Source organism: Ziziphus jujuba, chromosome 12 (genome assembly GCF_031755915.1).
Source record: "Ziziphus jujuba cultivar Dongzao chromosome 12, ASM3175591v1".
NCBI lineage: Eukaryota > Viridiplantae > Streptophyta > Magnoliopsida > Rosales > Rhamnaceae > Ziziphus > Ziziphus jujuba.
This window is the reverse complement of record NC_083390.1, coordinates 7,536,203-7,550,175: the sequence shown is the minus strand read 5'-3', so window position 1 is coordinate 7,550,175 and position 13,973 is coordinate 7,536,203. Positions and strand designations below refer to the sequence as shown.

The following is a 13,973-nucleotide window of genomic DNA, read 5'->3' as shown; positions in this document are numbered from 1 at the left end:
TGGCCGTGATTTTTGGTGGGTAGGCCGGACTTGAGGAGAGGATGCTGGGTGTATGGCGCGTGTACTGTATATCTGCCGGAATAGTGCCGATTCGCGGTGGCCGGCGGTGGAGGGGGAAAAATCGCCGCCAAACTTCGGACGTCCGATCCGGGCGCGTCCGGCGGCCGTTCGCCGTGAAATTTGGAGGTTTTGCCGGAAATGAGGTGGGCAATCTGGCTGGCCGGCGCGTGTACAGTAACTAGGCCGGAAAAACGTGAAAATGACCGGCGGCCGGCGGGTCCTCTCTCTCTCTTTCTCTCTCCTCTCTCTCTTTCTCTCTCTTCTCTCTCTTTCTCTCTCTTCCCCGAGAGTTTTTCAAAATTAAAACCCTGCGTGACACTGTTCATGCCACGTGGACCACTCAGAAGCTGACACATGGCATTTCACTGTTCACGACCCAAAAACATTAAAATAATACAGTATCCGGTAAACTTCAAACGTCCATAACTTTTTAACCACATGTCCGATTTAAGCGTGCCGCTAGTCTATGAACTCGTATCGACGAGTACTTTACAACCATACAAGAGTCAACTCACAATTACATCACAAGAAAAAGTCAACTCCCGGCACCTTTTAGACAGTTTACACTTCAACTTGTTTTGCCCATAACTTTCAAACCGTAGCTCCGTTTTCGACGTGCTACTAGTCTACGAACTCAGGGCGTCATGCGAAATTCCCACCGAGTTAAAAAGTCAACTTTTGACCCCTTTGGTCAACGGTCAACGTGCACGGATTCCGGTGCGATTTGGGACAGGGTGTTACACAGGCTCAACAACTTAACTGAACCACATGCAAGGTGTGTGAGGTTGTTATTGCAATTGTTAGAAAAGGTTTAAATTCATTGGTCCATGTCAGTAGGCTTTTCCACGTCAACTCGAGCAACAGTCTATATAAACAATCTTCATATTCTTCAAGTAGCAGAGAGTTACAGAGCATAGATCGAGTTGGTTACAGAGTTTGAGAGAGAAATTTTGAGTCTTTCTTTGATCTACCAATTCTTTGTGGTGTTCTATGTGTGAATTAATGTTTTCTTTGTGAAAACATTGTGTGTGAGATGTGTGAGGGTGTTTTTGAGCATACGGGTTGGTTTAGGCATTTCTGTGTGATCCGCCATTGAAGAACCTGTTGTAGCTCTCGAATTTCTCAGAAGCTTAGAACTAGAGCACGAGGACTTAAGCAAATCTTTTGGCCGAATCTCGCTAAATTCCTTTGCGTTCTTTTACATTGTCTGTTAGATGCTCTCTGAATTCGACACCAAAGATTTTTTTATTTTTTTTTTTTTTGGGGGGATAAACCACTTTAGCTTAAGTTGATTTCCCTCGACAATGCTTAATTTATTTTTTATTAGACAATTTCCACTGAATAGGGTGTTTTAATGTATATAATTTACTTTAAGAAAAATGTTGTCTTGATAATTAGCACCTTATAGTTTATACATGAAGGACAACCTAGATTTCAAATTTTCAATGGAACCTAAAGCCAGTAAAGAAAACATAACGTACCCAAGTAAGAATATATATATATATATATATAACAATTTATTGGGAGGTAAAAAAAAAAATAACAGAACATTTTACTGACAAAGGCTACTGAAATGCCTCTAAAATGCCAACTTAACCAGAATCCACTTCTTTATAACCCAAAAACAAAAACAAAAAGCGCTTCTGATAAAATTTATGGTGCACTGTATCCTAGAAGCCTCTAGATGGTTAAAAGTACGTAATTAAAAAATTAAGTTACTAAAATATTCTGGCATTACTTATTAGGGTTCAAAGCATAAAATGTGTGGCTGAAAATTAAATAGGATATAAAAAGATGTTTCTAGATTAAGCAATTCTGACCACAACTCTGTTTTCTAGATTTTTTCCATACAAAACCGTCTTGTTCCCGTGTAATATGTACAACTTCTTGCCGTGTATAGTAGTGAGCCAATCAACTTCACCATTTCTACCAAGTATCTAAGCCCGTTCTGCTAGTAATCCGCCAGGGCCCGTTTGCTTTACGGAATGGATTATAGAAGTAAAATGAATAATTCTAACGTTAATATTTAATGCATTTTGTAAGTTTTTAAATTTTAAAATAGTTATTCTCTAAAAAATATATCTGCATTTTCAAAAATAGTTATTTCTGAAAAAAAAAAAAAAAAGTAGAATCGTTTACATAGAAATAAATCTGCATTTAAATTTATTTACTGTCACTGTAATATCAATTAAAGCAGGCACATCTGATATAGGACAAAATTATGATAATCACTGCTAAGGTAACATGTCATTTCACTAATATTAAAAGCTTTACATATGTTCAAAGTCAGCAGTACGAAATGCTAGAAAGACAAAAACATTTTCATCCAAGCACAACCTTTTTTCTTCCTATTTGAATATTCTAGAGTAGTTCATTAAAAAATTAAGTTCGTTGAATATTCTAGCATAAATTGGGTTCAAAGATTAAAAAATGTGTGGCTGTAAATTACGTTAGAAAAAGATGTTTCTAGATTAAGCAAATTTTGACCACCAATTAAGTCGGTATTATATAGATTTTGACCATACAAGGCCGACTTATTCATTGAATCCCATTTTAGAAAAAGCCAGAACCATATTTATCCCAAGTTAACTTTGCACGAATGCATCATAAAATTACAGATGAGTCAAAATCAAAAATAATTATAATCACATGCATGAAAGTCAAAACATAGACCAATTTTAATTGCTTGAGGTAAGTCTTGTATTGCATTTTCAGCGGCCTTTCTATGTCACTGGCTTGGTTACGGAGAAAATAAAATAAAATGAGTTCAACATTTTTGGGAAACTTAAAGCCAGCATCAACCAGCGATAGGACCAAGCAGCCAAAGGATACAAATGCATTAATCTTTCAATTAATTTGAGCTTTAGTCGTCTAACAATTACATAACATTTTTGAAAAACAATTCTCTATAGCGGTTATTACACCTCAATTTTCCTAGAACCGGATTTCAGTGAGTCATTACATGTACATGCCAGACACTTGAAAAACGGGGCGCGCTGCAATGCAATGGTGTGCACACGCCTTCAAATAAACGTTGTCAAGCTAGTACTTTTAAGTGCTCCTTCAAAAAGTTTGTTTTTTTATTTTCCACCTTTAATATTTAATATATTTTAATGCTACAGGATTAATATTTTATTTTAGATAATTATTGCATTTTTTTTTTGAATTAAACATATTTTGGCGCTATGAATTGAATTATTGACAATTTAGTTTCTACATTTAAAATTTTTTTTTTGTATAATTATCTTTTTAAATTGAATTTTATTTGCATAAATCGTTTTTAAATTAATCATATTTTGATACTTTTTCAAATAAAGTTTGACTTCAAAGATTGAAAATGATTTTTTCAAGCAAAATTTAACTTCAAAAATCAAAACACGAAAAAAAAAAACTAAAATACTAAAATATTTTTGCATTTCAAAACGAAAACGGTCCAATTAATTTTATAATAAATTACTTATTATCATGAATGTGTAAATCCGGGCTGCCAGTCCAGCCAAAGTACAGGATTGATATTTTATTTTATGCAACATCGTGGCGTGAAGCATTTGACAGCTGATTTGGAAAGCACTAGCAAATGGTCCAATCGGATGACAATCAGTTTCACAGAGCCAAGTTAGAATTGGCTTTTCATTCGGCGCACTCAAGAAACTGTGCAAAAAGAGACACTAACAAGGGTGCGATAGAAAAACCGTAGCTGCTGTTTTAGTCACATAATGCAAAGATTTATATGTAGTGCTGTACATCACAGTGCATTATGCTTGCCACATATAAGCTTAAGTTTTTTTTTTTTTTTTTTTTTTTGATAAATTATTTTAGCTTAAGTTGGTTTCCCTCAAGAATGCTTTTTTTTTCTTTTTTTTTTTTCACACAGTTTCAACTGAATAATGGTGTTTTAGTATAATTAATTTTACTCAATAATAATATTGTCTTGATATATAATTAGCACCTTATAATATCTACAAAAGGAACAAGATACCTTTCAAAATTTCTATGAAGCCTAAAGCCTGTGACTAAACATTTCATAAGCCAGTAAAGATGTAGATATATATATGTATATATATATATAACAATTCATTGGGAGGGAAGAAAATAATAGAGCATTTTACTTAAAGAACTTTGATAATTTGTAAAATTGTTGTATTTTTCGTTGACTGAAAAACAAATATAACAATAAGGTGCCTTAGAAGGCAAGTGCTAAGTGTACAGCTTTACAATAAAGAAGGAAATAAATCAATTGCTTTACAGACAACAAAAATATTCAGATTCCAAAAGTTGGCTGAGTCATGTATGTGGATGCACGATCAAAGCATCCTCTCAATGATAAATATGAATTATTTCTATATGCTATAAAAATTAATATTATCCAAATTTATATGGTATTAATATATAATCAATTTTAAAATTATTCTCTAATAATAAAATGGTAAAAATTATTTATGATTATTAATTAATTAAATATTTTTTTATTTTATCTTCTTGTTTTGAAAGAATTTATTTTTTAAGAACACCATTTTCAGAAGTAGAGGATCATTTTAACAGAGTATATTTTTTCTCTTACCATATCAATTTGATAGGGTATTTAAACAGCCACATTGGTGATTTTTTTTTTTTTTTTTTGAAATGGTTGTCTATTTTTAATATAGAAAAAAAAAATCTAACAATAAACAGAGTCATAGATACTCTCAGTGAAATTTATAGAATTAATTTTCTTTTCTACTTTTTCCTTATCGATGTCAATTGAATCTTTATTGCCTTCCTCGAAAGATAACAAATTACCATCCTTGACAAATAATGAATCCTTGATAGGATTCTTAATATTACTAAAAAAATATTTATTGAAATGCCTCTAAAATGCTAACCTAACAAGACCTGCTTCACCTGGTAACCCCACAAACTTTACAAAAATCATAATATTATTGATAAAGTAGGCACAAATAAATAAATAAATAAAAGAGTAATGTTATGATCACCATCTAATTTATTAACATATTTATCTAGAGTACATATATTATTATTTGATTGGTTAATATATTAATATAGTCTTAAAATATATAAATGAATTTTTAAATGAATAAATATTATTAAAAAATCAATCAAATAATGATATATGTATTTTTTATAGATATATTAGTAGAGTAAATGGTGTCCGTAGAATTATTCTACATAAAAATAATCACATGCATGAAATTCAAAACATAGACCAGTTTCAATTGCTTGAAGTAAATCTTGTGTTGCATTTTGGACATACTAGAGCTGTTGCGTCTCTTAGCACTAACAGGAACTTCTTCACCTAGTTCCCCTATAAACTTTACAAAGATGCATCATAAAATTAAGGTAAAATAATAATAATAATAACAATAATAATCACATGTATAAAATGCAAAACATAAACCGGTTTTAACTGCTTGAAGTAAATATTGTATTTGAATTTTTTTTTTTTCTTTGGTTGAGTATATGATATTGTTTGATGTTTTTTTTCTCTTTTTTTTTTTTTTTTTTTGGGGGGTAATACTTTATTTTTCAAATTTATAACTTAAAATGAGAAACATCTAAACATCTTTTGCTACATAATACTCCAATTAATAGAAATATCCAATAATTTTCCCAAAAAAATTGAAATTAATATTTACTAAGTAGGTAGGATTAAATATTCTTTTTCATTTCTATTCGAAATTTTTGAGAGAAAAATATAATTTTAATGATTTTGACAAATTTGATTTGCCTTTCACAATAAGTTTATTGCAAATTAATAAAACAAAATAAACATTTATACTCTTTGAAGATGGAAAAAAATTGATTTGACAGTAATTAACTAACTAAAGTAATTAAATACTTTTATAAATAAAAAGCTAATTGGAAAAAATATGTAATTAAATTCATAAATTTGCCAACTCAATTTTTATGTAATTAAGTATTGTGATAATCACACTTTTTTTCAAATGGTTATTATTGTAAAAAAAAAAGGTATATTATTGGTAAGAAAATACTAAAATAGAAAACAAAACGACATAAAAGTTAGTGCAAGGGTACGTTGGTGAAAGGCGGTAAAATTGAATTTTGAGGGTTAAATTAGTGAACAAGAAAAAGAAAATTAAAAAAGTTTAATAGTAAAAATAAATAAAACAATTGAGGGGAGCGGTGCACGTGCCCCCTGGAGGCCCCCCTGTGTCCGTCATGCTTACGTTGCATTTTGGACATGCTAGAGCTGGTGCGTCTCTGAAATCAATAAGAAAAAAAATATGTTTTATCAAAAAGTCTAAAAAAGCATAAGCTTTGAAAGTAATTTTTTCTAATATTTGGAATTTTAAGGGTAAGAAAATGTAGGCATGTAGAAATCAAACTCCTAGGAAATGAGAAAAGTGGGATGGAGTGATAAGACTCATCCAGCTTTAAATAAAAAAATTTCATATTAAATACGGTGATTAAATTAGAAATAATATCGATAGAAAGTTACAGGTCCATCAGTATAAGGGGGTGTTACAAATGATATCAAAGCTTATACCTGGTCAGAAGTGTGCTAGTAAGGATACTGAACCCCAAAGGGAGATAGATTGTGACAATCAATGTGGTTGGATTTAGGGCACTGGCAGACTACTTGATATTCAATCTTATATTGTGAGGATGTAGAGCATTAGCAAGCTACCTGGTGTCCAATCCCATATTGTCTGGGTGTAGATCAGGGGATGATTCAAATGTAACGATAGTCACATTAATAACTCCAAAGCCTTTTCAGAACGGTTGGTTTTAGGGGTCGAAAGAACTCCAAAATTAACCGTGCTCAAGTAAGAGTAATCCTTGGATAGGTGACCTTTTGGGAAACTCTAAATAAAAAAATTTTATACTTAGTACAGTGGCTAAATTGGGGATAATATTGATAGAGAGTGGCAGGTCCGTCAATACAAACATAGTGTTACAATACTAGTCAAACACAAAACTTGATCATATAAAAAGTCAAATCTGGAACCCAAAAACGATTCGATTAGTCAAATTCAGTTAAAATTTTGACATTTTAGGCATTTATCGAGATAGAATATTACATGGAGAAAGATAAAACATAAAATTAATTACACATTAGTACTATGAAGTTTCAAGATTGTGCTAGTTGAACTTTTAAGTTTCAAATATGTTGCAAATCAGTTCAATTAGTTAATGGGGTTAGTTCAATTAGTTAATGGGGTTAACTTTAGATAATGTTAGTATACTAATATCATACTGATGTCATAATTTATTTTTCAACCAAAAATATTTATTTTTTTGGAAAAATAAATTTCTTATTTTTTCATTTTATATTTATGATTTTTTGAAAAACTATATTCATTTCTATTTTATTTAAATTAAAATTCTTAAGAAATTAAATATTTTTAACCTAAAATTAGACAAAAAATAAAATAAAATTGGAATATTGATCTATAAAAAATATTTTTATTCGACCACACATTAATTAAATCATTTTATTGGACCAAAAATTAATAATAATTTTTTATGCTCAAACCATGAAAAAAAATCAGTCCAAAATAAAAATTAGACCAAAACTTTGACAATCAATATAAATAAGTTTTAATTTTTATTATTTTTTTTTAAATTTTAGTTTAAGAAAAAAAGACCATAAATCTACCTACACTTACTTGTGAATCATTCTTCTTCTATAAAAAAAAAAAAAAAAATGAATAACCATAGAAAGGTTGTAAATAAAATCAACCATTTTTGCTTAAAAGGCAAAGGATCTAAAAATTTAAAAAAACATTATTATTACACTAAATAAAATAAAAATAACAAAAAATAAATTTAATCATTATAAATTTATTTCTTATTATTTTTATTAGAAAAAAGTATAAAAAAAAGGCATACAAATTAAAATTTTATTTTTTTGCCTAATTATTGGTCTAATTTTCATTTTTTTTGTTGTTTGGGAAAAAAATTATTATTAATTTTTGGTCTAATAAAATTATCTTATTTAATTTTTAGTAAAAATATTTTTATTAGAGAAAATAGTCCAATTTTATTTTTGTCTACTTTTATTTTTTATTTTGGTCTATCTTTATAGATTGGGCATAAAAATTATTATTAATTTTTGCTCTAATAAAATTATTTCATCAATTTTTGGTTTTATAAAAATATTTTTACTAGCCAGAAAATTCCCTTTTTATTTTTTATTTTTAGTTGAATATTTATTTTTTTATTTTGGTCTAATTTTTTAGGTCTTGGGCATAAAAAATTATAATTAATTTTTTATCTAATTAATTAATTTATTTAATTTTAGTCTAATAAAAATATTATTATTAGATCAAAATTCCAATTTTTTGGTCTTAGTTTAGGTCTAAAAATATTCAATTTCTTTGAAATTTTAATTTAAATAAAATATGAACGAATATAATTTTTAAATAAAAATTATGAATATAAAATTAAAAAAAAAGAATTTTTTTGAAAAATAAATTATGAAGTTAACATGCGTATTTTTTATTTTTAGTTAAAAACTAATTATAATGTCACCATGTTGATGTCATCTAATGACAAAGTTAACTTTATTTGCCAATTAAATTAATTTGTAATAAATTCTAAATTTTAATATTAAATTCTGCTAATATTAAAACTTTTGGATACAAATGTACAATTAATCCTAAATAATAACAACAACACGTACACTAGCGATTTGCAGCATTTTATACTATTACGAAGCTGGCAACCTACCAATAACTAGCAACCCAAAACGTTGAATTACTAAATTCTCTTTTTGGACCTACCGATTTGCAGCATAGTTGGCAGCCTTGCAACAACTCCTCACCCAAAACGTTCAATTATTAAATTCTCTTTTCTCCAAAACTATTCAAAAGTGAATTTTATTGTCCACATGTTCGATAAATGTTGCTCATATAATTATAGGAATGCTTCTAGATTGTATTTGAATACCTGTATTGACCAAGCTTTGCGAACCACTCATAATTTCATAGGAATGCTTCTAGATTATATTTGATCCACCCTTTCATTTTCAATAAATTAAATTCCAATCAATACGTAATCTCATGTATTTTAGGTATGAATGACAATTTGTCTCATACATCTTGAAAACAACGATGCACCGTCTTTAACGGGGTGGTTTTTTTTTTTTTTTTTTTGAAAAATCAAGATCATGGGAGGGGTTCGGGATAAATTCTTAAAGTCCGAATAAGGGTAGGACTGGGACCGGAGAATTAAAAATCCGATCCGAATATATTTATTTATTTATATTTTATGTATTTGGACTATTATATTTTTTAAAAACTTCGAGGACGAGATGGAAAATTCCCTATAGGGACAAGAATGAAATTTTAAAAACTAATCCCATCTGGTTATATTGACATTCCTAATTTCAATTCAGTGTATTATAAAATATAACTTTGTTGGTGAATTAGTATAAAATATTTATTATATGTTAATTACGTTGTATTTGATCATTTTTTATATTTTTATTTAAATTCTTTTGTTTTTTATTTTATAATTTTATTCAACCTTTTTCTTTGAAATTGTCCTTTAGGAGGGATATCGAAGTACAGAAAAATAAAGTAAAATTAAAAGATTAAATGTTAATATGTTAAAATTGGTCCACAACCACTTCTAATATTATAATCCAAATATCGTACATTTATAAGGCTTTGATTTTCTATAAATACCAATGAAATGAAATCCGTGACTCTTCAGAAAGTGACAAACTGAGAAACCAGTAAGCCAGAAAGAAAAATGAGTGCCTTGGGAAATCTTGTAATAATTTTCTTAAGCTTTCTGGGTCTGTGTTTTCTATGGACTTTCATCAAAGTGGTTCACAAACTATGGTGGCGTCCTACTCGTATGCAGAAGCTGATGCGTTCACGAGGAATCAAAGGCCCTTCTTACAGATTCATCCATGGAAATACCAAAGAAATTTTGTATATGAAAAACAAAGCTATGGAAAAACCCATGAGTTTATCCCACAACATATTGCCAACGGTTCAGCCTCACATTGCTTCTTGGGTCAAAATATACGGTAAGAAGCTGATCGCTTAACTATACTGTGTATATGACTTTTATTATCGTGGGTGAGAGAATCACCATAGTTAATATCCATACACGGACCTAAATGCTTATAACATAATATTCTAATTTAGCTTTTACTCCAGTTATAGAATTTAAGCTGCAACTTTTTTTTTTTTTTAATTACACACTTTTTCAATTAATTTTTTTTGTTTGGTTTTTAATTACTTATTTAAATCGTGACAAAATAAAGAATTTATTTTTTATTTTTTTTCTCTATCGTGTTTATTTTTATTTATTTATTTTTTACAGATTCGCAATCAACTTATTGTGTACTTCCCTTGAATTTCATATTTTTCTCCCAAAAAAAATTCAAAAGTTAAAAAAATTAATTTTTAATTTAGTTTCTATTTAGCTGCACTACAACTATTTCCAACAGCATAAATTAATATAATGACATATACAAGGATGCCCTTTTTAAACAAATTTTTTGGGTCTGTTTATACATATATATATATATATAACACCATCTCATACTATATTTAATTATATATATATATATATATATATTTCATATCTTTATTTTTATATGTAAACAAAAAAGTTCTGAGTGTGGATTATTTTTCATATGATAGGAAAGAATTATCTGCAATGGTATGGAACAGAAGCTCAACTCGTTGTTACAGAACCAGAAATGATAAAAGAGATACTTAATAATATACACGGAGCTTTCCCAAAATTCGAGTTACATCCCTTGATAAAGAAGATAATAGGAGATGGTATTATAAACAGTGAAGGTGAGAAATGGGCAAAATACAGGAAATTGTCCAATCATGCCTTTCATGGAGAGAGTTTGAAAGTAAGTACTTAAGTATATACATACATATATATATATATATATATATATATATATATATATTATATATAGAAGCCTAAGGAACAATTTATTAGCGCTAAAAAGATGGATTAATTTTTATGGTCACGTGAGTTTCAACAACTTAGTGGTGCTAATAAGAATGTATGTATTATATTCACCTTGCCATTGAATCTGGTCAATTATAGGCTTGAGCAATTGGGAAAATTAGCTTATCAAAATGGTATTTTACAGGGTATGAGTCCTGCAATGATCACTAGCGTCGAGAATATGCTGGAAAGGTGGAAATCATACGAAGGTAAAGAGATCGAAGTTTATGAAGAATTCAGATTGTTTACTTCCGATGTGATTTCGAGAACAGCATTTGGGAATAATTACCAAAAAGGGAAGAACATTTTTGAGACGCTGGTGAGGTTGACCGTATTAGCAGCGGATAATATTTACAATCTAAGATTTCCTGGCATCAGGTAATTAATAATCCTCTTTGCATTAGGTAGACTCTTTCAATTTTGCTCTTATTTTAATTAGACTCCTTGATTTAAAAAAAAAAATCATTAATTTTCCTTTAAATTTTTTATACTTATCAAAATAGATTTAACCTTAGAGTAAGGGAGGTGTTTTTTTAAAATTATTTTAAGAAATAAGTACTTCATGATTTAATAATATAGTAAAAAATACAAGTTTGACCTGGAAAAGTTAAAATAATTAAATTGTAAAAAATAATGTATGGATTTTTGTTATAAATATAGAAAATTAAAAAGAAATTAGAGATAATTAATTTTCCAAAAGCATTTTTCTAAATATAATGAGGGTAAAATTAAGAATGTAAATGAAATGTGTTCTTTATATTTAAATATAAAGTAAAAACCACAATCACATCTCTTCTCATGCCAATTTTCCATTGATACATTTTGCAGCGAATTCTTCAAAACCGACAACCAGATTGAATTAGACATGCTTGATTCACAAGTTCGCAATGACATTATAGAGGTGATCAAGGAAAGAGAAAGGAAGGTGATAACTGGAAAAGAAGACAATTTTGGGAGTGATTTTCTTGGATTACTTTTGAAGGCTCACCATAATGCTGCCGACAACGAGAGGATTTCAATAAAAACTGTGGTCGATGAATGCAAAACATTTTATTCAGCTGGACAAGAAACCACTAATTCTTTACTCGCCTGGGTTGTTTTACTTCTAGCAATCCACAAAGATTGGCAAGAAGAACTTAGAAATGAGGTGTTCAATTTATTTGGGAAACAAAACCCAAATCCAGATAACTTTGCCAAATTAAAAAAGGTAAGTAGAAAATGTGAATTTTGTCCTATTTTTTCTCCATTCTGACTAGTACTAGAATCCCATTTATTTTTAAAAAGTTTTTTTTTTTTCATTTATAATATTTTTAATAAGATGGCATCATATTCATAGTGGACAAAAATGCGAACAAAAAAAAAAGTTGTTGACCACTTTTTTTATTAATATCTAATTTATTTATTGATTTACTTATTGGTAATCTTTCAATATTTTAATACAGATGGGCATGGTCTTCAATGAAACTCTGAGATTATATCCTCCTTCAATTAGTTTGAAAAGAAAAGTTGAAAGGGAAGTTAGAGTGGGGAAGTATATTCTTCCTGCTAATCTGAATCTGTTTCTCTCAGCTTTACCAGTTCACCATGACTCTAAAATTTGGGGAGAAGATGTTCATGAATTCAAACCAGAGAGATTCTCACAAGGGGTTGTTGGGGCTACCAACAACAACCCAGCTGCATTTTTCCCCTTTGGAATGGGACCACGAAATTGTGTGGGGTCTAACTTTGCCATCATTGAGTCAAAGATCGCTCTTTGCATGATTCTTCAACGCTATAGCTTCACTCTTTCTCCAACCTATGTCCACATGCCCTATCATCTCGCTACTACTCGTCCAATGTATGGAATTCAAGTAATACTGGAACCTCTTTAAAGAATAGACTTGAACCATGGTATGACAAAAAGCCAATTGGCACTATTTGTTCTTAAACAATATTTATTTTTGAAATTTGATCTTTAAACTTTTCTTTTTGTTTGGCACTTTAATTTTTAAATTTTAGTTTTTTTACAATTTGATCCTTAAAACTATTTTTAGTTTAACTTTTAATAATTTTGAGGTGTGCAATGCATTTGGTATAATATGTATTTTCCACGAGATAGCTTAATTTTGTAATTTTGTTTTATTCATAGAGCAGTATAATATGTATTTTCCACGAGATAGCTTAATTTTGTAATTTTGTTATATTCATAGAGCAATAAATGTACTGCATACCTCAAAATTGTTAAAAATTATATTAATAATAGTTTTAAAGGATTAAAATGTCAAAAAAATGTTCAATAACAAAAGTACATATGTGAGAAAAGTTGAGGGACTATAACAAGGCCAGCAACCCACGATGCTATTGAAGATTTTGTTGAATAAAGGATGTTTATATGGTCATGAGCTAGGGTTGCTATATCTTAGATCCAGAAAATAATTATCAGTTTATCTAGTCTAATGATTCTACATTATATATATATATATATAAATTATTGTCATGTTTAGCTAAATAAAGGAGGTTTACATGGGCAAGAGCTAGGGTTGCTATATCTTAGATCCAAATAATAATTGTCAGTTTATGTAGTCTAACAATTCTATATTATATATAAATTATTGTCATGTGCAGCTCAATTTGTTTTTGCATTTGGGAAGAGCATCTCAGATGTTATATATATAGATATATATATATATATATATATATATATTGTCGCAAGTGCTTGATTTTAATTCAACTCTAGTCTTAGATCTTCACTAATGGCTGAAGCGTGCTTGGATAAACAAGCTGCAAGAAAAAAGAAAGGTCAACTCCGAATAATACAAATAAGTCCCATGTTCTCCAAATCCCAAATTTTCAAACTACCATATATAAATATTTGAATAATCATGGAGACAAGGGCGGATCCCGAAGTTTTGATATATGCTGATGGGGTGGATTTCTATTAACTCTGGTAGACAGAAAAATCTTTCAATAGAGAATGAAAATTA

General features: G+C 29.1%; 1 protein-coding gene across 1 annotated transcript; it reads left to right on the top strand.

Annotated features, from left to right (window-relative positions):
* Nucleotides 1–9,725: 9,725 nt before the first annotated feature.
* On the top strand, nucleotides 9,726–13,544 carry LOC132799158 (cytochrome P450 CYP749A22-like). Its single transcript, XM_048462903.2, has 5 exons — nucleotides 9,726–10,060; nucleotides 10,683–10,906; nucleotides 11,156–11,388; nucleotides 11,839–12,217; nucleotides 12,453–13,544. Exons 1-5 carry the CDS (start codon nucleotides 9,778–9,780, stop codon nucleotides 12,879–12,881), a joined length of 1,548 nt encoding a protein of 515 aa, XP_048318860.2. The 5' UTR covers nucleotides 9,726–9,777; the 3' UTR covers nucleotides 12,882–13,544.
* Nucleotides 13,545–13,973: the final 429 nt, after the last annotated feature.